At 41.1% G+C, this 25,155-nt stretch overlaps 2 protein-coding genes across 4 annotated transcripts in view; one reads left to right on the forward strand and one right to left on the reverse strand.

Annotated features, from left to right (window-relative positions):
- FAM151B (family with sequence similarity 151 member B) overlaps window positions 1-23,510 on the forward strand; it is an 88,351-nt gene extending 64,841 nt beyond the window's left edge. Inside the window, exon 7 of the mRNA XM_032769582.2 lies at window positions 22,293-23,510. Within this exon, the coding sequence (XP_032625473.1) occupies window positions 22,293-22,342 (50 nt within the window). The 3' untranslated portion in view covers window positions 22,343-23,510. The remainder of the gene's footprint in view (window positions 1-22,292) is intronic.
- ANKRD34B (ankyrin repeat domain 34B) overlaps window positions 17,157-25,155 on the reverse strand; it is an 11,729-nt gene continuing 3,730 nt past the window's right edge. For 2 of the 3 annotated variants that reach the window (XM_032769575.2, XM_032769577.2), the window contains exons 2-3: window positions 21,009-21,141; window positions 17,157-20,398 (exon numbers count right to left, since the gene is read on the reverse strand). In XM_032769575.2, the coding sequence (XP_032625466.1) occupies window positions 18,811-20,355 (1,545 nt within the window). In that variant the 5' untranslated portion in view covers window positions 20,356-20,398; window positions 21,009-21,141 and the 3' untranslated portion in view covers window positions 17,157-18,810. Of the gene's footprint in view, window positions 20,399-21,008; window positions 22,285-25,155 lie in introns of those variants that run through there. The other variant, XM_032769576.2, reaches the window with a different exon arrangement.

A 25,155-nucleotide genomic window follows, 5' to 3' on the forward strand; every position in this document is an offset into this window, starting at 1 on the left:
ACAGCCTATTTGCCTTGTGGCCATTGTACTCACACTTTGTAGGAAAATATTAGAAAGAAATAGGAGTTAGCAGAAAAGATGTTTCCTCCATAGCTGGGAAAAACAAAAGACCTAGAGTACACAATTCCCGCCCCTGACTTTTAAAAAATCCAGTTCTCTGATTGGTCCTCTGGTCAGGTGTTTGGTTCCCTTTGTTCACCCTTTACAGGCAAAAGAAAATTAACCCTTACCTATCTACTTATGACAGGGGCACTTGTCCAAAGAAGAGTGGTGGTGGACCCACACCAAAGGTTATTGCATAGGCAGCCCCCTACTACACCAAGAAAGGACAGGGTCATGGTATGTATGATGGGGCGGGGAGGAGAGATGGAATGTCATGGCACAGTCACTGCGTGGGGAGTTGCCTAAAGCCCCAGATTACCACAATCCTGGCGCTGACCTGATTATGCAATACAATATAGGAAAGGAATGAACTTACTTTAACAAACTGTTTCAAAAGAAATCTTATTCTAAACAAGAGACCATGGACTGAGTTTAAAGGAAAGGAGCAAACTAGTCTGCAAGACATGAAAATAGAATTTCACAGAATTACACACGTGTTTAAAATCATGAAGCAAACTGCCAAAGCTATCAATAGGAAAAAAAGTAACAAACATCTGTTCAAAGATGAGTTGGGCAGGATTTGAAGAAAGATTAATCAGAAAGAACACCCAACAGGATATGTGTATTATAGTTCATGACCCTGAAAACCTTACTCATGATAGATGTCCTTACTCAGTGGGGCAAATTGTGTGAGTAATGACTACTCACAATAAGGTTTACAGGATCAGGTCCTAGACAGACTTTTCTCAACCTTCTGTTCTGTGTGTTGCATCTAACTCTGAATAGGTTTTAAAAAAAACTTAACATTTAAAAAGGAAATCATGTTTCTAGACTCCCTCTTAAGACGCCACTCTAACCACAGTCACCTGTGCCAACACAAATGGTGACAAGCAGCAGTGGAAATGTCTGTTTTTAATTCATTTTAATCATTCACTCTTTATTGATTTTGATTCTAATGTAAGAAAATAAGTTATATTATTATGCTACTGGCAATCTCAATGTCTTTCCTTTCTCTAATTGTTCTCATATCTTTTCTGCATATTGAATTCAACCCTGTTTCACAAACAATAATCAGATCAAGTTAAAAAACAAAAAAGAAAACTTAAACCAACATAAATTCTGTCTTAGCTGCCACTGCATATACTGAATCCAATAAATGTGCAACTACTGAATTAAATGTATAAACTCTCAGTACAGTATTCTTTTAATAAAGACCCCTTCAAAAGCATTGGAAAAACTATGAGACAATACTTTTTACAAAATATAATAAAATTAAAGCTGTTTTAAAAATTCTAAACAAAAACCAGAAAATGCTTTAAGCAAACTTCCCCCCACCCACACCCCTTCCCTATCCCTATCCCTTTTCAGGGACCCCTCTCATGAACAACTCCTTATCCAGGAGATGCAGGTGCTCCTTGCCATGGGAGCGGTGGAGGAGGTTCCTCAGGAGCTAAGGGGCAAGGGATTCTATTCCTGTTATTTCCCAGTCACCAAGGCAAAGGTGTGTCTCGGACCCATCTTAGACCTGCTATGACTCAATCAGTTCATGGTAAAGTTGAAGTTCCGCTTGGTCTCCCTGAGCACAACTATCCTTAGGATGGTGGTTGGACCCTCTAGACTTGGTAGCAACGGTACTGCCACGAGTCCTAGACACCTTAGGATGGTGGTTGGACCCTCGCAAAGGTGGGTCTCGGACCCATCTTAGACCTGCTATGACTCAATCAGTTCATGGTAAAGTTGAAGTTCCACTTGGTCTCCCTGAGCACAACTATCCTTTCTCTGGATCCAGGGGACTGGTATGCTGCACTCGACATGAAAGGTGCATACTTCCACATAAGCATCTGGCCACTCCACAGATGCTTCCTGAGGTTCATTGACAACCATGACAACATTATCAGTCCATGGTGCTCCCATTCGGATTATCAGCAGCCCCCCCGATGTTGATCAAGTATATGTCGGTTGTCGCAGCCTTTCTCCGAAAGAGATAGGTGCAAGTATACCCTACTTAGATGACTGGCTCCTGCGAGGGAGCTCTAGGGAGCAGGTGGAGTCCCATGTCTGGTTAGTCAAAGAGACCTTCCAGAGGCTGGGTCTCCTCCTCAATGTATAGAATTCATTGGGGTGGTGCTAGACTTGGTTCAGGTGAAAGCCATCCTGCCACAACCCAGATTCCAGACCCTGTCACATGTCATTCAGATGCTCAGAGCCCACCACCACTGCGAGGACATGCCTCAGTCTCTTGGGATACATGACAGTATGCATCTATGTGGTGCGGCATGCCAGGATGAGACTCAGACCATTACAGGCATGGCTTACTACGGCTTATCACCTGGGTTGGGACAATCTAGACTTGGTAGCAACGGTACTGCCACGAGTCCTAGACACCTTAGGATGGTGGTTGGACCCTCGCATGGTCTGCGAAGGAGTCCCATTCACCACCCCTCAACCATTCATGACCTTAGTAATGGATGCCTCGGTTGGGGGGCACACCTAGGACACTTACAGACTCAAGGCATGTGGTCGGAATCCGAGATCCTGCTCCACATCAATATAAAGGAACTCAGAGCGGTAAGACTAGCCTGACAGACCTTCTATACAGTATTGCAAGGTCACTGCGTGGCAGTGCTGACTGACACCACCATCGCCATGTTCTATATAAACAGGCAGGGCAGAGCCCGCTCCTCCCCTCTCTGTCAGGAGACTCTCCACCTGTGGGAGTTTTGTGTAGCCCACTCCATTCACCTGGAGGTGTCCTATCTCCCGGGAGCATGCAACGAGCTTGCAGACCACCTTAGCAGGTCGTTCCACAGTCACGAGTGGTCTATCTGGATGGACAGCATCCACTCCATCTTCCAAAGGTGGAGGTTTCCCCAGGTAGACCTATTCGCCTCAGGGAGCAACAGGAAGTGTCCAACATTTTGCTCCTTCCACACACAGCCTGAGATCAATCTCGGATGCATTCACGATGCACTGAGGGAACCATATACTGTATGCCTTCCCTCTGATACCACTCGTCCACAAGGTTCTCCTCAAGATCCCCAGGGACAAGGCAGAGGTAATTCTGCTCGCTCCAGCTTGGCTGCACCAACATTGGTACACCACACTTCTGGAGCTGTCAATCAGCACCCCCATTGCACTGCTGCTCCTTCCCAATCTGATTACGCAGGACCACAGCCACCTGCTTCACCCAGACCTCTGTTTCCTGCACCTCATGGCGTGGAAGCTTCATGTTTAAACACAAGGGAGCTCCAGTGCATGGAATTGGTGAGGGAGGTGATCCTTGTAGCTGAAAACCTTCCACCAGAGCCACCTACCTGGCCAAATGGAAACAGTTTTTGTGCTGGTGTAATCTCAGTTGAGTATCTCCACTCCAGGCATCTATACCATTCATCCTGAACTACCTCCTACACCTGAAGTGGCAAGGCCTGGCCATGTCATCTATCAAGGTGCACCTCGTGGCCATCTCAGCTGTCCACCCTGGAGAGTTGGGGCATTCAGTCTTCGCCAATCCTATGGCAAGCCATTTCCTTAAGGGGCTGGAACGCTTATACCCTCAGTCTCGCCCACCAGTACCAACCTGGGACTTCAATCTGGTCCTAGCTAGGCTTATGGGAGCCCCATTCAAACCACTCAGTACATGTTCCCTTCTGTGTATCTCATGGAAGGTAGCTTTTCTGGTTGCAATCACATCAGCCAGGAGGGTATCGAAGCTGAAAGTATTAACCTCCGACCCCCCCCACACAGTCTTCCACAAGGACAAGGTACAACTTAGATTGCACCCAGCTTTTCTCCCCAAGGTGATATCCCAATTCCACCTTGGCCAGGACATTTTTCTACCTGTTTTCTACCCCAAGCTGCACACCAACGCACAGGAGCAGAAGTTTCACTCGTTAGATGTGCGGAGGACGTTAGCGTTCTACACTGAGCGCACAAAGCCTTTCAGAAAGTCAAACCAGCTGTTTGTAGCGGTCGCGGACTGGATGAAGGGACTTCCAGTCTCCTCGCAGCGCAGCTCTTCCTGGATAACAGCCCACTTGACAAGGGCTCAGGCCTTGTCCACCGCTTTCCTGGCCCAGGTGTCCATCCAAGAGATCTGAAGAGTGGCTACCTGGTCCTCAGTGCATACTTTTGCCACCCACTGTGCCATCACACAGCACGCTAGAGACAATGCAGCTCTTGGTAGATTCCTTAACTCTGACCCCACCCTGTGGGAGAGCTTGGGAGTCACCTAATTGTAATTGACATGAACAATCACTCGAAGAAGAAAAGATGGTTACTCACCTTCTTGTAACTGTTGTTCTTCGAAGGGTGTTGTTCACGTCCATTCCAATACCAACCCTTCTTCCCCTCCGTCGAAGTAGCCAGCAAGAAGGAACTGAAGAGGGGTCGGGATGGCAGGTCATATATTGAGTGCCATGAGAGCATCACTCCAGGGGGCTCCCTGGCCAACCCAACAGGAGCTGCTAAGGGAAAAAGTTCCCAATGACAGTGCACACAGCACGCGCACACCTAATTGGAATGGACATGAACAACACCTCTCGAAGAACAACAGTTACAAGAAGGTGAGTAACTGTCTTTTCCATTTTTATGATCACAGCAGTTCTGTTTAAAGATATACATACTTGAAATATAAATGCTTTAAAAATTAAATACATTAGTATTTTTTACCATTTTGTCATATTTTCTATATGGCTATTTATTTCTTAAGTATTTTGGTATTTCTCAAAGACTCCTCACTGTAAATATTTAGCATCTCATACTAGCAGCAGTTTTCCACTGTTGGTCTTAACCATAAAAACAAACTATAGCATTGATTCTGTAGATCACAAATAATCAAAGTGAACTGATCGGTGACCCGAGTTAAAAATAAGATAAATGGGTTTAACTTTTTTTCCTCCACTTTCTGCATCCCTATCAGAATCCCTGCAATTCCTAATTTCCCCCCAATTTCCCCACCCATCTGCTCCTAAGAAATTCTGGTCATGATCAGCATGGTTATTCCTCACTATTACCACCCCAAAAAGCTCCATGGCACGGCCAGCATCCTTTCAACAGAGAACAGGATTTGACTAACTGAACACTGTCAATGGATTGCTGCATCTTAAATAGCCACATATGACCAATAAGTCTTTTTTAGCATTTTTAAATGATGATGTATGAAAAAGGTAAGGATTGGTCAGATTAGTTCTTGTGTTATCAGCTGGAGAGTATAGAGGCAGCAAGCACATTATGCATCTCCATGATATTCTGTACTGAACAAAATCCAGCAATTTACAGGGTGGAAAGCCTGTCAGAGACAGGTGTCTGATGCTGTCCAGTCATCATGTATTAGATCTTTTGGGGCGAGGAGGGTGTTTTTTTTTCACTCTTGCTTTCATTGGGTCAGAGTCAAATATGTGTAAAAGATCCTTATTTATTAGATTAATTTTTATAGATCATGAATGAGATTGATCTGAGGCAAATGCATTTGTGGTTTTCATAACACTTGGGTTTGTTTGTGTGGTGGGAGTGTCATTAGTTCATCTGACCCTGGAGTGGGCTCCACCCACTGGGATAAGGTTGGAGCTTCCCTCCATGGTACATTTACCAGAAGTGGTTAGGCTGCTTATGGTAAGACATGGCAGTACAGTTGAGGCAACTGATACCAGCGGCGGCTCCATGCACCAGTGCTCCAAGCACGTGCTTGGGGCGGCAAACCCCGCGGGGGGGTGCCCTGCCGGTCCCTGCAAGGGCGGCGGTCAGGCTGCCTTCGGTGGCACGCCTGTGGGAGTTCCACCAGTCCCGTGGATTCTGCAGCAATTCGGCGGCGGGTATGCCGAAGCCGTGGGACCAGCGGACTTCCCGCAGGCAAGCCACCGAAGGCAGCTTGACTGCCGTGCTTGGGGTGGCAAAAAAGCTAGTGCCGCCCCTGACTTATCCAATACCAAAACAGAAGCTGCTTGGCTGAACACCTCTCCTAAATTATTATACAAAAGGACAGTTATTTTTGGATGTTCTCTCCATGTCAGTAAAAGTAATTCCCATACAGTCTCTCCAGTTTTTCTGGGGCATATAGTGGCTGAGCCAAAGGCTATTGAAACCAGTGTGAATATTTTCATTGTGTTAAATGAGCTTTCTATCAGGCCTTTTTAATACTCATGACCTGTTGGTCAGACAAGTTATTGGCATTTTACAAATGCCATATTACATTTCAGTTAAAGATAATTTTTTGGGGCATAAGAACTCATGTGCAAGAAATTTCAGTACTTGGCCTACATGAAACAGGCAAGGGATGCATTTTGGTCACACTTTGTACTGACACATACACAGATGAAAGAAAAAATAAATTAGACACTTAAATGCTTAATTTGATTACATGATCTGTTTTATTAAAATATTTTATTCAATGTTCACATTCTGCAAGAAAGTACACTTGGCAAGTTTATAACTAGGGCCCTCTCAAATTCACAGTCCATTTTGGTCAATTTCACGGTCATAGGATTTTAAAAAAACATAAATTTCATTATTTCAGCTGTTTAAATCTGAATTTTCACAGTGTTAATGGTAGGGATCCTGACCCACAAAGGAGTTGTGGGGGGTGACAATGTTATTGTAGGGGGGGTTGCAGTACTGCTAGCCTTACTTCTGCACTGCTGCAGACAGTGGCGCTGTCTTCAGAGCTGGGCAGCTGGATAGTGCTGGCCGGGAGCCTAGCTCTGAAGGCAGAGCTGCTCCTAGCAGCAAGCCAGAAGTAAGGATGGCGTGGTATGGTACTGCCACCCTTACTTCTGCGCTGCTGCCTGCAGAGATGGACCCTCAGTAAGCAGTCGCCACTCTCCAGTCACCCAGTTCTGAAGGCAGCAGTGCAGAAGGGTATGGTATCACCATCCTTATTTCTGCGCTGCTGCTGGTGGCAGCTCTGCCTTCAGAGCTGGTATGGTATGGTATGGTATGGCATGGCATTGCCACCCTTATTTCTGTGCTGCTGCTGGCAGGGCACTGCCTTTGGAGCTGGCTGCCCAGCTCTGAAGGCAGCACAAAAATAAGGGTTGCAATATCCCCCTAAATTACCCCCCTAAAATAACCTTGCAACCCCCCTGCAACTCCCTTTTGTGTCAGGACCCCCAGTTTGAGAAACACTGATCTCATCTGTGAAATCTGTATAGTATAAGAACATAAGAACGGCCATACCAGGTCAGACCAAAGGTCCATCTAACCCAGTATCTGTCTCCCGACAGTGGACAATGCCAGGTGCCCCAGAGGGAGTGAAGCTAACAGGCAATGATCATGTGATCTCTCTCCTGCCATCCATCTCCATCCTCTGATGAACAGAGGCTAGGGACACCATTCTTTACCCTTCCTTGGCTAATAAGCCATTGATGGACTTTAGCCACCAATGAAATTAAACCCAGTTCCTTTTAAACATTGTATATAGATGCGTCCTAACGCGGTCAACAACCGGTCTCCTCATAGGGTTTAGAGTTCCACAAGTCGCTTGTGGAGCTGTGTGAGAAAGAGCAACTATCCTCTTTATTTGTTTTAAAACCTGCTTACCTCTATTATTATCATTGGGTGTGACCACCTAACGTCTTGTTATTATGGGGATTACAGAAAAAACTTTCCTTAACCACTTCTCTACATCACTACATGATATTTAAAATCGACGTCTATCATATCCCCCCATTATCCTCCTCTTGTGCAAGCTGAAGAAGCACACCTCTTAATCTGTATCCCCGATGGAACCCTCTGCAAACCACCTACTCATTTTTAGTTGCCGATTACTTCCGAGACCTTTCTAGGGCTGCAGAATATCTTGATGGTGAGGAGACCACATGTGTAACACAGTATAGAATATGGGTGACCTGGCTTGATATAAGCGCACGTAAATATTCTGCCAGTCTGAAATTCTGTAGCCCCCACCCTTTTAATGATTATACATCTTGTTCGCTTTTTATTTTGACCTCTTCCGACGGGCGGGACATCTTCAGAGAACTATCACACAATAGACCGACCAAAAAATTTTTCCTGACTGCATGTACAATTAGCCCCCATCATAATGTACGTGATAGTTGGGGTTGTTTTTTCCAATGGCCATTTAACGCCACCTACTTCAGGATACATTATTTTACCCACATGTTAAATTTTCATTGCCGATTTTGTTGCCACAAGGCATTTAGTTTTTTGTGAGATTTTTGTGTTTATTGGTTTTATTTAGATTTGGTTTTTGGCGCATAAGGTTTCACAAGCTGCTTTGGTTCTTCAACCATACTTTGAGCAGTTTTAGTATCATCTGCAAACTTGCCACCATTCACTGTTTACACCCTTTCCCAGATCATTTATGAAATAAATTGAATAGTGATTGGTTCCTAGATGCTGACCCTTGGGAAAACACCACGTGTCCCTCTTCCATTCTGGGCAATTTACCGCATTAATTCCTACCCTTGTTTTCACCTCTCGTTGATCCTCCCTTACCGCCTACTCCGACACGTCCTCCCAACGACGCCCCCCCACCCCCCCCCCCCCGCCCCCCCTCAGCACCCACCATCCCCCCGCCTCCCACCCAGCCACGTGTAATGCCCCCTTCCCCCGCTTCCCCCTGCCACCAACAACTCCGCTCCCCCCCTATTCCAACTTCCCGCAATCCCCACCCCGCCCTCCCCACGCCTCCCTTTGTCCGCGTGTCTTTAAAAACCCAGTTTCTCATACCAGAAAGGCTTCCTTTTTATCCCATGAACAGCTTAAATTTAACGTCCCGAGCCCTTTGGTGAGGCACGCTGTCAAATGAAGGCTTTCTGGAAAATTCTAAGTACACTTGTCACTGGACCCCTGCTTGGTATACATTTGTTGACTCGCCCATTTTCAAGAGAACTCAACATAGAATTGTAACGACACGATTTCCCCTTTTAACGAAACCATGTTGACTATTGGCTTCAACAGTTTATTTTTCTATGTGTCTGACAATTTTATTACGTAACTATTGTTTCGACGAATTTGCCCAGGTACCCCTTCAGATGGGTAAATCTTATTGATTTTCCGGCTGGTAATTGCCGGATCACCTCTAGAGCCCATTTATTTAAATATTTGGCCGTTACAGAGCGATTTTCCATCATTGGGATAACCCCGAAGCTGATTAAAAGGACAGGTTACAAGCCTTATTAATGTTCCCGCAACTCACATTTGAGTTCTTCTGTCAGAACTCTTGGGGTGAATCCCATCACTGGTCCCGTGTGACTTGTTTATGTGGAGTTTTCAATTAAGATTCCAAAATCTCCCTCTAGTATGCACTTCAATCTGTGCCCCAGTTCCGCTCAGATTTGTCACCTAACACAGTGTGAAATAAGGCCGGCTCGGGTTGGAATCTCCTAACAATGCCCAGCAGTGAAGACTGAAGCAAAGAATCCCATTTAGTTTTTCTCTGGTCATGCCTTTAATCGTCTTATAAGCGCTCCCTTTGTATTTCGATCGTCAAGGGCCCCCACTGGTTGTTTAGCAGGCTTCCTGCTTCTGATGTATTTAAAAACATTTTGTTATTACCTTTGGAGTTTTTGGCTAGCCATTCTTCAAACTCCTCTTTGGCTTTTCTTATTACACTCTTGCACTTAAGCTGGCAGTGTTTGTGCTCCTTTTAATTTGCCTCACTAGGATTTGACTTCCACTTTTTAAAGGAAGTCTTTTTATTTCTCACTGCTTCTTTTACATGGTTGTTAAGCCACGGTGGCTCTTTTTTAGTTCTTTTACTGTGTTTCTTAATTTGGGGTATATATTGTAGTTGGGCCTCTATTATGGTGTCTTTAAAAAGGGCCCATGCAACTTGCAGAATACAAGTATAGGGTACAAGCACACAAAAGACCAGATTTCATGGAGGATTGGGGGTGGGAGACTAGATTTCATGGTCTGTGATGCATTTTTCGGGACTGTGAATTTGGTCGGGCCCTATTTATAGCACAGCTCAAATCATTATAAGTCGTTAAAGTCAAAAGCACTTAATAATAGTATGATGTTTGAATGCTTTTAAACATGAAGGAAATCTTAAGACAAGAACCTTTTCTGAGAAACAGTTTTTAAAATGGAACATTCATTTATTGGTTAGACTTACTTAACTATTGAAATGTTGAATTAAATTCTATGAGTATGTTGCAAAATCCCAAAACAGTTATTTTTATCAACATTTAAAAATGAGTGGCTAATATATAAGATAAAATACTTCCCTCTTTCTGTGTATATTCCCTTAAATGATTGACAAAATGGGCTAGTTCTCCTCTGCCTTACATAAGTTTTATGGCAGTGTAATTCCATTGACTTAAGTAGGGTTATTCTTGATTTACACCATTGAACTAAGCTGAGAATTGGGCCTAATGTTGTACTATGAAGATAATCTTAGCTAATTGATTACATGGAAAATTACTTACCCATAACTGAAAATATCATCTCACTGGAATATCACTTGGCTTTTATGCTCCCAGCATGGTAGGCACAGGGCAGAACTCCCCTAACATTAAAGACTTTTGTCTGTCTGAAATAGCTCTGCAGAAGGTACAGGTTCCTTCTAGCCAGTTTCTAAAATGCTAAGGAAATACAATTTCTTCTTATAAGGCAGCTGTAAAAATTATTTATTATTCAGTAACTTTTCCTGGAAAGACCAACTGACAGATCCTTCACGTTGACTCTCCATTCCAGGCTAAATGCATCAGTCACTACAATGCATACTAGCTGAATTTGGAAGTCCAACTGTAAATGGAGATTGTCCCTGATTTCCATTAGTTACTGGGATGTAATGTTACATAACTTGCTTCCACTGGAATCTTGAGATCCACTGAGATTGTCTTGTGGATAATATCAAAATTGTTGTTGACATCACACTCATCATTTGTAGCATTGTAAGATAACACCTGCTGCCTTGGACAAATCCTTTTTGCTAGACAGATGCTATCTCAGATCCTGTACTGAGGCAGGAAGTCTTTGAGTCAAGTCATATCTACCTAGGCTCCAACTGTCTTCTGAGAACAAGCTGGGACTTTTGCTATTTTATCATGACCAGTGTGACTCCTGTACTTAAATGGTGATATGAACTGATTCTTAGACACTTTTCAAATGATGTTTTTGATTATCCAGTTGTCAAGAGAGGGGAACACCAAGAACCAACAGGATTTCCAGCAATGTGTCTACCTGAGGCTCCCAAGAGCTTTCTGAGAGGGAGGAGAAGGGACAATATGGAGGGTTTCTTGGACACCAGGTGGAGTAGCTTTATTGAATATTACTCAGACCCATGTATCAGAGACAATCTGGGCCCAGTGAGTGAAAGGCCCAAAGTCTCTATCTGAGAGGGAGGTCCCTGGAAGCTGTTGTAAGTAGCAGACTACCTAAACATTCTGAAGCCTTCCAAGAACAATTTGTGCTCGGGAAACATGTTCCTCCTGGAATAGAATGCAAGATCTTCAGGGCAGGGACTGTCTCTTACTCTGTTTTTATAGTGCCTACCACAATGAATCTGCAAACTTAGTTGGGGGCCCTTAGTGCTACTGTAATACAAATAATACTGTTTGATAGCGAAGGCATATGAGGAAGAACTAGCCCTTTACTGATGCGGGCCATTAGGCCCTCATGCTGTCTTCTCTTAACAAAGCATCCTGGATCACAATCATACTTCCAAAAGACTTTGGGAGTACTTCTCCCTCTGATTGCAACCAGAAGCACATTACATCTTGGGGAAAAAGGTATAAGTTTTATAAGGTTTTGAAGTGTTCAAGTAGAGTGGGAACACGTAAAGATCAAGGTAAGAGGCATGGAGAAAGTTGAAAATAAATACACCAAACATAGCTGAAGTAGGAGGCTACAGGAGTAGTGAACACTGAAAGTGTACCAATATGCAAACACACTTGGGATAAAAAAAAAGTGTCAAAGCTATGAGAAAAAAAGCACCAAAATGGGATTACAAAACGTCAAGTCCAAAACAAAAAACTAAGTGCTCCTAGCAATGCATCAAAGCTTACTTGATTGGAAAGAATGGCAAAATAAAGCCATGGCCTTCTTGGTTATGTCTACACTACAGCTGGGAGCATGCTTCCCAGCAGAGATTGATTGGCAGGTGCGAGCTCTGCTTGAGCTATCATGCTAAAAATTGCTGCATGGCAATGGCAGCATAGGCTGTGGCTTAGAGTAGTTTCCTGAGTACAAGTCTGCCTGATCTCCTCGATACCTACTCATGCAGCTAGGCAGAGCTACCATCCGTGCCACCACAGCCATATTGCTACTTTTAGTATGCTAGCTTGTCTGTCTGTCTTCCCTTGCTGGGAAGCATGCTCCCAGCTGCAGTCTAGACATATTCAAAGACGCTTGGTGTTTTGGTACTATCTCAGAACACCAAAGACTAGGGAGACCAGCAATAACTAACTAACTGAGTTGATTGGAAAGCAGGGAGACTATGACAGAATTTCCAAAACAGGCAAAGTAGATGGATGGTGGTAAAAGGTGTCAGTTCCTGTGGAGAGCTCCATGCTTAAATTCTAACAAGGAAGAGAGTGGAAGCTTCTTCAGCAGTGGCACTTATTTACACGAGGAGATCCTGACTCATCCTGAATTACCGCTGCCTCCCAAGGGTAAAAAAGGTTTGAATAGGGAATTCTACCTTAGCTGTGGCAGCACAAGACTTAAAAGTGAGAATCCCTTACAGAAAATTATATTTGTTAATATTTTGGTGAATGAAAAGCTCACTTAATTTCTCTTAAAAATGAAACTGTAGAAAGCTCACAAGATTTTACTGTTTCATTTTTAATTATTACATTATCCATACAGTACACCATTATTGTTCTTATCAAAGACAAAAATTTCTAGGAAAAATAGTGATGAGATTTTAAAATTGTAAGCTAACTTCTTTAAGTCACTCTACCCTGTACCCCTTCAGGACTTTGCCATGTCAAACTCACTTTTTAAAAGTAACCTGCAAAGGAAAAGAAAATGAGTTTGTGTCTTTGCTATATAGAAAGATGACCTGAAAGCTGTTTTTGTGTTTTATTTTGAAGGTAGAGTTTTCCTGTTTATTTTTTATATAGAAATTTAAGTTATCTAAGATAAAAGATACCGTAGTAAATGGGGACCTAGCGCAATTTTTAAAATGACAAGCACCAAAAATGTGAAAGTTGAGTCACTAAAAGGGGGGGGAGGGGAGTTAATTTTTAAAAACAAAACAAAACACTAAACGCCAAAAAACAACAACAAACAAAACAAAAAACCTGTTTAACTTCAATTAGTAGTTAACATTTTGGATAAAGGAAACTGTTAAATATTCAATATCCATGCACCTTCAATAAAAGTGTTCAGAATTCACCATAAACATATCTAAAACTTTTCGAAGTTCCTCTAGAAAACTCAGATCATTACACTTGACATTCCTAATATTACAAAGGTAAAATATCAAGCAGAAAAAAAATGTAAAAAAGTAAACCTCCCAGGGCTCACTAAATATCATAATGAAGCAAAACAGATGCCCCCTCAACAAGTGTAAATTTTAAAATAAAAATTGTTTGGAGAGCATCTTTAAGTGTGTATGTGATACGTAGCATAGGAGCCTAATAATTTTGAAAGACTATATTATACCTTTAAAAAATGTTTACCTGTTCAGAAAAAATAACTGAAAAAATGGTACCATGCTGCTTTCTTCCTTATTTGTATTCAGAGACGTACTCTCTTGCAGTGTTTGCTAGGAGATACAGCACTACACTGGGATTCAGAAGAGCTGGGCTCTATTTCCAATTTTTAAATTGGAATTTTCTAATTATACCTATACCAACCCTCTTAAGCAATAAGGATACCCAGGTGGCAGTAGGGACTTAATTTGAAATCACTTGTGTTGCACAGGTTTAACTAAAGACTTAATTTATCCTACCAGACTTTTATTACTATTGAATATACATGTGAAGGAAAGAATTCAGCTTGACTTGACTGGCTGAGTTTGTAGAACTGGTAGTTTAAGTAAAATGTCTTCATTTGTCGACTAAGCAAGTTTGATTTTCAATCATTTCAAAACAAAAATGTTGGACTTCACAATGCCATTTTTACAGAATTGCTTAGAAATCCAATCTTAGTGTATTATAGGCAGAGGTGATAGTGCCATCTATAGTGGAGGTTGCCTGATAATTCCCATTACGAAAGATTGTTTAGTTGCTTAGAACAGTGGTTCTCAACCAGGGACTACATGTACGCCTGGGGGTACACAGATCTTCTAGACAAGTTAGATTTCTTCAAGTCACCAGTGGCCTGATGAAACAGACCTAGAATACTCAAGAAGCTGACTAAGGAGATATCTGAGCCATTAGTGATTATTGTCAAAGAGTCATGGAAGACAGGAGAGATTCCAGGGGACTGGAAAAGAGCAAATATAGTGCCAATCTATAAAAAACAAAATAAGGGCAATTCAGGGAATTAAGACCAGTCAGCTTAACAGCAGTACCTAGAAGGATAATAGAGCAAATAATTAAGCAGTCAATTTGCAAACACCTAGAAGATAAGGTGATAAGTAACAGTCAGCATGGATTTGTCAAGAATAAATCACATCAAACCAACCAAATACCTTTCTTTGACAGGGTAACAAGACTTGTAGCTTGGGGGGAAGCAGTATATGCAATAGACCTTGACGTTAGTAAGGCTTTTGATACTGTCTCATACGACCTTCTCATAAACATACTAGGGAAATACAACATAGATAGAGCTACTCTAAAGTGGATGCATAACTGATTGGAAAGCCATTCCCAGGGAGCAGTTATCAGTGGTTCACAGTCAAGCTTCAAATGAAGTCCCACACAAATCAATTCTGGGTCCAGTTCTGTTCAATATCTTCATCAGTGATTTAGATTATCGCATAGAAAGTACATTTATAAAGTTTGCAGATCATACCAAGATGAGAGGGGGTGCAAGTGCTTTAGAGAATAGGATTAAAATTCGAAGTGACCTGGATATACAGGAGAAATGGTCTGAAGTAAATAGGCTGAAATTCAATCAGGACAAATGCCAAGTACTCCACTTAGGAAGGAACAATCAATTACACACATACAAAATAGGAAATGACTGCCTAGGAAGGAGTACTGCAGAAAGGGATCTGGGGGTCATAGTGGATCATAAGATAAACAGGAGTCAGTGTAATATCATTGCAAAAAAAGCAAACAAAATTCTGGGATGTATTAGCAGGAGTATTATAAGCAAGAAACAACAAGTAATTCTTCCGCTCTACTCTGTGCTGATTAGGCCTCAACTAGAGTACTGCGTCCAATTCTGGGTACCACATTTCAGGAAAGATGTGGACAAATTAGAGAAAGTCCAGAGGAGAACAATGATTAAAGGTCTAGAAAATATGACCTATAAGGGAAGATTAAACAAATCCATTTTTTTTCAGTCAGGAGAAGAGAAGACGGGGGACACAATTGTTACAAGGATAAGAGAGGAGCAGAGAAAAATTGTTATCATTAACATCCGAGGATAGGACAAGCAGCCATGTGCATTCCACTCAATGTGCACCGGCAGTCAAAAAGGTGAACAGAATGTTGGGAATCATAAAGAAAGAGATAAAAAAGACAGAAAATATATTGCCTCTATATAAATCCATGGCACACCCACATCTTGAATACTGCATGCAGATGTGGTTGCCTCACCTCAAAAAAGTTACATTGGAAAAAGTTCAGAAAAGGGCAACAAAAATCATTAGGAGTATGGAACGTCTTCCATATGAGGAGAGATTAATAAGACTGGGACTTTTCAGCTTGGAAAAGAGATGACTAAGGGGGGATATGATTGAGCTCTGTAAAAATCATGACTGGTATGGAGAAAGGTAAATAAGGAAGTGTTATTTACTCCCAGGGCTGGCTTTAGGCCTATTCCACCAATTCCCCCGAATCGGGCCCCACGCCTAAGAGGGCCCTGCGCCCAGTGAGAATCCCTTCCCTAGGTAAAGGCGCCTTTTTAATTTTTCCTCACCTGGCGGCGCTCTGGGTCTTCAGTGGAACTTCAGCGGTGAGTCCTTCGCTTGCTCTGGGTCTTCGTTGGCACTTCAGCGGCAGGTCCTTCAATGCCACCAAAGACCCGGAGTACAAGCCCCACATATGTTCTTACTTTTTTTTTAAAAAGTCATCCATGCCGGGGCTCCTTCGAAACTGTTCAAATAGGGCCCTGCACTTCCTAAAGCTGGCCCTGTTTCCTCCTTCACATAACAAGAATTAATTTCACCAAATGAAATTAATAGGCAGGTTTAAAACAAACAAAAAAGGAAGTATTTTTCACACAATGCACCATTAACCTGTGGAACTCTTTGCCAGAGGATGTTGTGAAAGCCAAGACTATAACAGAATTCAAAAAAGAACTAGATAATTTCATGGAGGATAGGTCCATCAATGGCTGTTAGCCAGAATGGGCAGGGGTGGTGTCCCTAGCCTCTGTTTGCCAGAAGCTGGGAATGGGTGACAGAGCATGGACCATTTGATGATTACCTGTTCTGTTAGTTCCCTCTGCTGCACCTGCCATTGGCCACCATCAGAAGACGGGATATTGAGCTAGATGGACCTTTGGTCTGACCCAGTATGGCCGTCTTATGTTCTTAATGGTCTTACATTGTAGCAAGGGCAATTTATTTTGGACATTAGGAAAAACTTCTTGTCAGGGCAGCTAAGCACTACAATAAATTATCCAGGAGGTTGTAAAATCTCCATCATTGGATATTTTTTAATAGCAGGTTAGAGAAACACCTCTCAGGAATGGTCTAGATAATACTTAGTCCTGCCTTGAGTGCAGGAAACTGGACTAGAAGACCTTCCAGGGTTCCTTCCAGTCCTACGATTCCTGAGTCTGAAAATTCCTCTGCTGTCAGCCAGTGCTATGAAACCCCTGGACAACTTTAATTTCTGGAATTTCCTAACTTTTGAGTGCTTGACTTGGCAATCTTAACGTCCTTTTATAGTTGCTTTTTGTGTATATAGAAGATAGTTTTCTTACCAAACGGCAAGTGACAAGAGCTTTTCATTGGAAGAATGGTCTGGATAAAAAAAGCTGTTCACAAAAAACAAGTAAGCACAAAGCAGCGCAGATGTCTGCATGGTGCAGAGGCAAGGAAAAATGTGGTAATCATGCTTGAATGGAGTTAGATATGGTAGAAAGGAGGGAGCAGTTCTCTACAGTGTATACTCCTCTCAACTACCAGCAGTCACCTATACATCTGAGGTTCCATGGAATTTTAATTGGAATAGTCAGGGAAAAATCACTTTAGGTGAGACGGTCACCTTTAAAACCACATTTTCCTATGGAAAATTCTTTTGAAGTTAATGCACTAAATTTACATCAATGGCTTTAGTTCTCATCCTAGCTGCTCCTAGGAAGGCTAGGACAGAGCCAGGGACTAGGAACCCATGACAATATCACCTGGCCACCCAGCCAATCATGCTACCATGGATTAGGGGGCCCAGCTCAGGGTGTAGAAGAGCTAATGCCATGCTCTAAAATCGGGGCAGGTGGGGGTGTTGGGGCTAGCATTTGCTACAGATTGTTAGGTTCTGCATGAATGCAAACCATGCTCTTATCCTTTCCATGGGGCTAGTATTGCCTTCTCCAACTTAGGAAGTGTTTTTGCATCAAAGGGGATGATAGGGATTGTAAATTTCAAATAGATAATAAAACATACTGATGGCACAATAATTAACATTTTTTTGTTAGGAAACATTTTGTAATACTATTTGGATTAGGACTAAAGCTGCAACACCACAAATATCTACTGAGTATTTCTAGAAGCAAGTGTCTAGTTTAAATATAATTCACAACCACCATGTTAATAAGAATAAAATATTAATTTGTATAAAGTATGTGAAAATAAAACAAATTTAAAATGGATAGACTGTTAGAACTGAGGTGATAAAAGTGCCAAATAAGAGTCAAAACCTAGAGTATCCATAAGATTTGTATTAAAGGACAAAAGCAGAGTCTGAGCTTTAAGTGGGAAAGAAATATACATGTTGGAAATCTTAAAGTATGACATTTTAGTCCAGCTCATGATGAAACATTTATCCATTTGTTTAATAAGTTACTTCATTATTTAATATGCAGTATTTAAAAACAATCAAAAATTAGGAAATGTTATTGATTGTTTTTAAATTGAAGCTGTTGCTTAATAAAAATATGAATTATACATTATTTTGTATCAGTTTTGTGGTCTGTTTTACTTTAGAATTGTAGCTATTTTGTATACTTTTCCCACATTAAGCCTGTTCTCTGTTCCTTAGGGGCTTGTAACTCCTACTAATCTGCTCTGATAATTGCTATTCTCCTCTACCTACGTTGATGGAACTATCATATAGCCTAATTCTCCAATGCCCTGCACTTTATGTAGTCACTTATGTCTGTGCAAACTGAGTACATACTGGGTGTAAAATGCTACCAAATCAGAATAAGTGTTTTGTGTCAATGACTCAAAAAGTATGGGGCCACAAAGAATCAGGCCCATAGTGTTTTAGTTTTCTATTATGAAGAATATGGTGAAAGTATATTTGTCACTTTGCAGATTATAGCAGCAGAGTAAATTTAGCTGAACACATTTATCTGCTAAATCTAAGATGAAACTCATCTCAGAGTCCATCCAAGAATCCCATGTTAAGGGCCTTTGTGGTACAGAGGACCTTGTGTGGGCTCTCTGCTTTGGGGTATATTTATTCCAAATGAATAAAGCTACAAGTATGTACACGTTAACACTTTAGAACCATGTTAAAAATTCACAAGTTGTTTAATCTGTTCAGTTTGTAATGACTGCCTCCTTACCAACATTTTGTTACCTTTGAACTCCTTGGGAAAAGCAGGTGCTGTTGGAATTAGGGTTTTTTGTCCAAAAGAAACAATTCCAGAAATCTTGTTGCTAAAACTAATATCTGGAATTGGAGGATGAGGATTCACGTTTAAAGGTGGAAGAAAACCTGGCCTAGTTTGGGCAATGTGATCTAAAGAGAGGGCTCCTGACCCTCGTCTCTCTAAAACGGCATGGTTTCTCCTGTTCAGTGGACCAGGAGGCATGTTCTCTAGCAATTCTCTGGAATTTGATAACAAAGAGGGAGAAGGAGAGAGAATCTTTCTCTTTCCCAGAAGTGATTTGCTATCTTCAGTGGTAGCAGGATTCAGACTAGTAGTTAGCTGAGAATCAGAGCTGTAGTGATTTGCCCCTAAACTTTTTTTTTGAATAATACTTCTCAGAGTTGAAACAAATCTCATTTGCACGGAATCTGAATCCTGATCCACAGGAATTTCACTCTGGCTATGGTTTCCCTCAGCATAAAGTGGCTGAGAATTTATCTCCTCATATGACAACTTTCTTGAGCCAGTTTCAAAGATTTTCAACAAATGAGCAGTGTCTTTTACATCAATGCTTTGGTGTCTGGTAATATATCTCTTGGATAAGGCTAGACCATTGACTTTCAGAGACAGTTCTTCCTCTGGAGTTATATCCTGAAGTTCTTCTTGTAAAGAGGAAATTTTATTCTGATGGAACAGAGAGCTTTTTACCCAAGACTCAGAATGCAGACGCTGCACTTGTGCCAGGTTAGGTCCTACATGTGTTAAATTTGGTTTTCTAGTAGGAGAGACTGGCTCAGATATATTTTCCATGCTTCCAGGCTGATCTGGTTCTTTAAAGCTAAAAAGAGGTTTTTCTGTATCACATGAATTTGAAAGTGGAGATGTTTTGAGTTCTATTTCTGATGGGGAAGTGCAAGCAGTTGGAGAATGGCATTCCTCAATGTCATTCGGAGGCACATTTAAGTACTGTTTAGTTGTCTGTCTTCCAGATGAAGACTTGTCTGTTGTAATGATGATTACTTCTTTTCCTTTTGCTTTACAAGCATTTAGGAGAACTTTCAGGGTCTCTCGGTCTTTAGAGTTTACTGCATAAACAAGTGCAGAGTAACCAGAATGGTCTTGCAGACTTAGGTCAGCCCCATTTTTCAGCAACAAAGAAACCACATCAGGGCCAGCCTTTTCCAAGCATGCATGCATCAAAGCTGTCTTTCCAGATTTGTCCTGTATATTTGGATCTGCCTTATTTTCCAGCAGATATTTAACCATTTTTGCTTTGCTAACACTCTGCTGGTCCACATGCTGTGTCTTACAAGCAATCATTAAAGGGGTTTCACCTCGGTCATTACTCTCATTAATGTATGCTCCACCTTCTAACAACAGTCTTGTGAGGCGAAGTCTGCTTTGATAGACAGCTTTTATAAGGGAGTTCCCATCAGCTGATACCTCTACAGCTTCATCCATCATACCAGTCGTGCCCTTGTTCTTCCCTAGCTGTCGAAAATAACACCTAATTTTCAAAGAGAATGAATAGGAAAAAGATTAACCAGCCTATAACTTCCCTATTTGATAGTAATTTGTGAAAATATAATCCTTCCATTTTCATGAACAACCACAAAGTTTTTAAATATTAAATTACATTGCCATATTAAGTCATCGATTTACATCTTTAAGGAATAACTGTTCCCTTTTTAATGTTCATGCTTATTCAGTGGTAGCCTATATTACACCCCATACGGTATATAAAAAATGATTCTAAACTCACACTAGCTTTACACTGATTTCACTCATTTGACATTTGATATAATCCCACTCAGATTGGAGCTATTCCTGGTGTACACAAATGGACACAAGGTCAGAAGTAATCCTACAGTATTTTTTCACATCAGCATTAGATACTATATCACATTTCAAACACTTTTTAGGCAAACCACAATGAAAAAAAACCCAACCCAATCTACAAATCAATTAAGATGGTATATAACACATCTGGGCAATAATGGAACAACAAAATCAAATACTAATAAAATATATCTACATTAAGAAATATACATTAAAGACTATTAGGAAAACTAGTAAACACATCTAACACAAAAAAAAAAATTCTGAGTGTATATTACCATCCTTGTGCTGCTTTGAAAATACACTCCTGAGGCTGAAATAGCAATCATTGGGTGACATACAGTACGTTTCATCCATCTTGGGGCTCACTGGACTGAGAAGAATCAAGTGTCTCAGCATACAATAGCAACCCTAAAAGAAAACAAACATCTGATAACAAAAGTAAAACGTTGTGATATTTTAAACTCATGGAGTAGGAGTTCACTGTAATGAAAAGTGTTTTGTTTTATTTCGGGTTTACAGTAGACATTACAGATAACTAAAAGTAACTTAATTTTATGTTTAACCAAGGAAAGGTAAATTACTTCACCTCCTTTCCCCAGCCCCAAAATATTAACAATTTAAAGTATCAATATAGATTCAACACAAAATCAGACAATTAAAAAAACTATTGATAAAAGTGTTTACAATTTAAGAGGAATAAAGATGTCTCAAATGTATCCTTTTCCATTTTTAAAGTAATTGTTTTGTTGCAGCTGACACGAACACTTGGTTACATTTTCCCCTATATAATAGCATCATATTGTGGTATTAACTGATGTATTTAATTTGGAAGTAATTTTAAATTACAGTAGGACCACAAACTAGCTCCTAATTCTAGTATCAAGGACCAGCTACATGTGCTTCTTTTTAAAGTCAACTCATCTCTAGGCCCTCAGCACAAGCAATTCTACTTCTGGTCTGTCTGTCGCAGGTGCTCACTAGTTCCACCTTTCCTATTACTCCATGGAGCTGTTGTGGAGGGCTTTTCAAGGTATTAGAGGGCAGGAGGGAACCTTCTGCAAAGGAACCTTCTAGCAAGTTTAGATAATTTTGACTCCTCTCCTCTTGTAAAAGCAGAAGGAAAAATTCTGACGTATTAGTTACCATAAAACAAGATATTACAAAGAAGCTGATTCCCTACATTTTTGTTTCTATATTTGTAAATTAAACTGTTCCTTCAATTTTTTTCTTTTTGCTTTAATTAAAAACAAACATTCATTATTCCTCCTGAATACCAAGACTAGTAACTTTTCAGACTACAACTATACTCTTAGTAATTTTACAATGTTGTCCTAATGGAACTGAATTCCATGTCTATCTGTAGCAGAGTGTTTCTTCAAACATAGCATAATATTGCAATTTGTACTATTTCATAGATAAAATGCTATTTTTCATACAGAACTTCAGGAGAAAACATTAAAGTTCAAAAACTCATATTTTAATATCTAGTACGACTCATACAATGAAAATGCTTGTAATGTTTCAGAACTGAAGAAAAACAATTCTCACTCATTTTTTAGTTCGTTGGAGCTTTACTCTGAATCCTGAGAATCAAAAGATGACTTCTTAATAACAACTTTCAAAATACAAGTTTCAATATAATCAACTTAAATAAACAGAATGGAACTTCTATTGCAGGAATGTTCTTGTTCAGTTGAATTCATTCTACTTCAACATGCTGTATAGATGTAAATTACCTGGTTTTAGGAAGTTGCAAAATCCAGTATCATCATATGCAACAAGAGCTTTCAGTTAGATAGTTTAAAACATTTGTATTAATCCAGGCTCATGCTGTGTTACCTCCTTAAAGTCAATGATGGAATGTAATGTTATTACAAAACAATGAATATAATTATATATGGTAGTGTTTTTTGAAAAGGGAGCTGTCCTCCGGTGTTCTTCATGGGTGGTGTGGGGGAGAGGGAAGCAAGAAACCAAGTGTTCACCTTGGAATGACATTCACTTCTGCACAAAGGGCCAGGACAAGGTTTGTTCAACACTTTTATCCCTCAGAAGCCCTATTTTGAGGACTTAAGTGGTACACAGGCCTTGTGCTGGCCATCCACGCAGGGGTAAATTTCCTCTCCTCTGTGTGATCACTGGCAAAAACTAGGTGGGAGGGGAAACATTCCGGAGCACTGTAGTTGTCTGTTGTTAAAAGTATGTTATCATATGATGCAGTATTTTTCTACCTTAATTTTCATTGTTATGAAAGGTGTATTTTTGCTAGATAATGCATCCACACCCACCTGGTCTATTCTTAAATTAAATAGCAACCAATAAAAAGTTATGCTTAGGTTTCTAAAAACAGATTTAATAGTAATATATTTTAGGTAACAAATGTTAGAATTTTAACTTTTTTTGGCTTAAAAAGTTATTTTCTATTTCGTTGTCACCAATTAATATGTGAGCATCTAAATAAATATAGATGCTTCAACATTTATCTCATATCTACAATATAAATCACAGAGCCTGAACTGCTTGCCTTACTCATGTGTGTAAAAATATGTAGCACTTATCTGTAGATATCAAAGCACTCTACTAAAGCATCAAACAGAGAGGCAAAGCACCCTGGTGAAAGTCACATCACAGGTCAGTTACAGGAACAGAACCCAGGGCTTCCAACTCCCTGTCCAGTCACCTATCCACTGGGACATGTTGCCTCATTACAGGTCATTTTGACTACTTACATGAGTAAAACAAGCAAGATTTGATTTCTAGAAAACTATATTTTTCCACTTGAGGGGAAAAAAAAATCACCTGGAACTTCAGAAGTCAAGCACAATGTAATTAGAAAAAAATGCTCCAGTGCTATTACTATATAATATGGAATTAGTCTTGATTCACTCATGATACCATTGGGGCAGCTGTGCTTTGGAGAGGCCTCCCTCCTAGGGGAACATAAACATCTTCCACCAGGTGCTACCCAACCAAAATGTTCCACCAGGGAAGGAAACCTTAAAGTGCAACTGGCAGAGGATCCACACTGACAGAGGTTCTATGGGAATATGCATCCCCTGGCTGCACTGGGCACACTCTTCCCCAGCCATCGTCACCCACTTTTGAGCCTGCACTGGTTAACTCTCAGTTCCCTCTTGGTACATTTTACATCATCAGGAGCCCTGTGCTCAAGGGCTGATGTATAAATGAGTTTGCTCATACCAAAAGACCACAATTCCAACAGAAACCCAATTCATGATTCTGTAATTCATCGTAGATGGATATGTTAAACTAGAATTATATATCCCATAACAATAAAATATTCCTAAATCTCATTCATTGCAGCTTTGTGCACGATAGATCCTATCATTTTGAGGGGTGATGTCAAAATTTGTCAGTGTATCACCAGCAACAACAGTCCTGTGGGGTTGACAGACAACAGGCAAAGTAAGTAACACAGTGTCTACACAGATACTGCGTCACCCTAACTACATCAACTTAAGCACTACGTCTCTCACAGAGGTGGAGTTATTAAGGCTATGTACACACTACCAGTTGTGTCGGAATAAGCACCTCCTGAGTGACCTAAGTTACACCAACCTAAGCTGCTCCCACCAACATAGCTACTGCAGTTCGTGGGGGCTGGAGTAATTAAGTTAATGGGAGACCTCTCTCCTATCACCTTAGGCCTGGTCTACATGGAGGGGCGTGGGGAGGGGAAATCGATCTAAGTTACGCAACTTCAACTAAGGGTATGTCTACACTACGGGATTATTCCGATTTTACATAAACCGGTTTTGTAAAACAGATTGTATAAAGTCGAGTGCACGCGGCCAGACTAAGCACATTAATTTGGTGGTGTGCGTCCATGGTCCGAGGCTAGTGTTGATTTCTGGAGCGTTGCACTGTGGGTTGCTATCCCATAGTTCCTGCAGTCTCCCTCGCCCATTGGAATTCTGGGTTGAGACCCCAATGCATGATGGTGCAAAAAAATGACGTCCATTTTGATTCTTTGGCTTTCCGTCACGCTTGTCCACCAACAACTGCACTGTGCTGTGGACTCTGTATATAGCCTGAGAGATTTTATTCAAAATGCTTGAGGGCATTTCGTCTTCTGTGAATGGAAGCTCTGATAGCGCAGAGATTTGTCTCCCCATACATCGGTCAGATCCCCAGTAATCTCGCCTACAGTCCATGCTGGAGCTTCTTTTGATTTGGGACCTGCATCGCAACCTGGTGCTGATGCAGAGCTCAATGCTGGACAAACAGGAAATGAATTCCAAAAGTTCGTGGGGCTGTTTCCTGTTAACCGTGGCCAGTGGCTCCGAGTTCAGATTGCTGTCCAGCAGCAGTTCACAATGGCTGCACTGTGGCATTTACCGCCAGGAGGCCCCAATATTACCGTACCAATTTGCGTCGGCCCACTAACCTAATCTATCGCGG

Source organism: Chelonoidis abingdonii, chromosome 6 (genome assembly GCF_003597395.2).
Source record: "Chelonoidis abingdonii isolate Lonesome George chromosome 6, CheloAbing_2.0, whole genome shotgun sequence".
NCBI classification, from domain to species: Eukaryota; Metazoa; Chordata; order Testudines; family Testudinidae; genus Chelonoidis; species Chelonoidis abingdonii.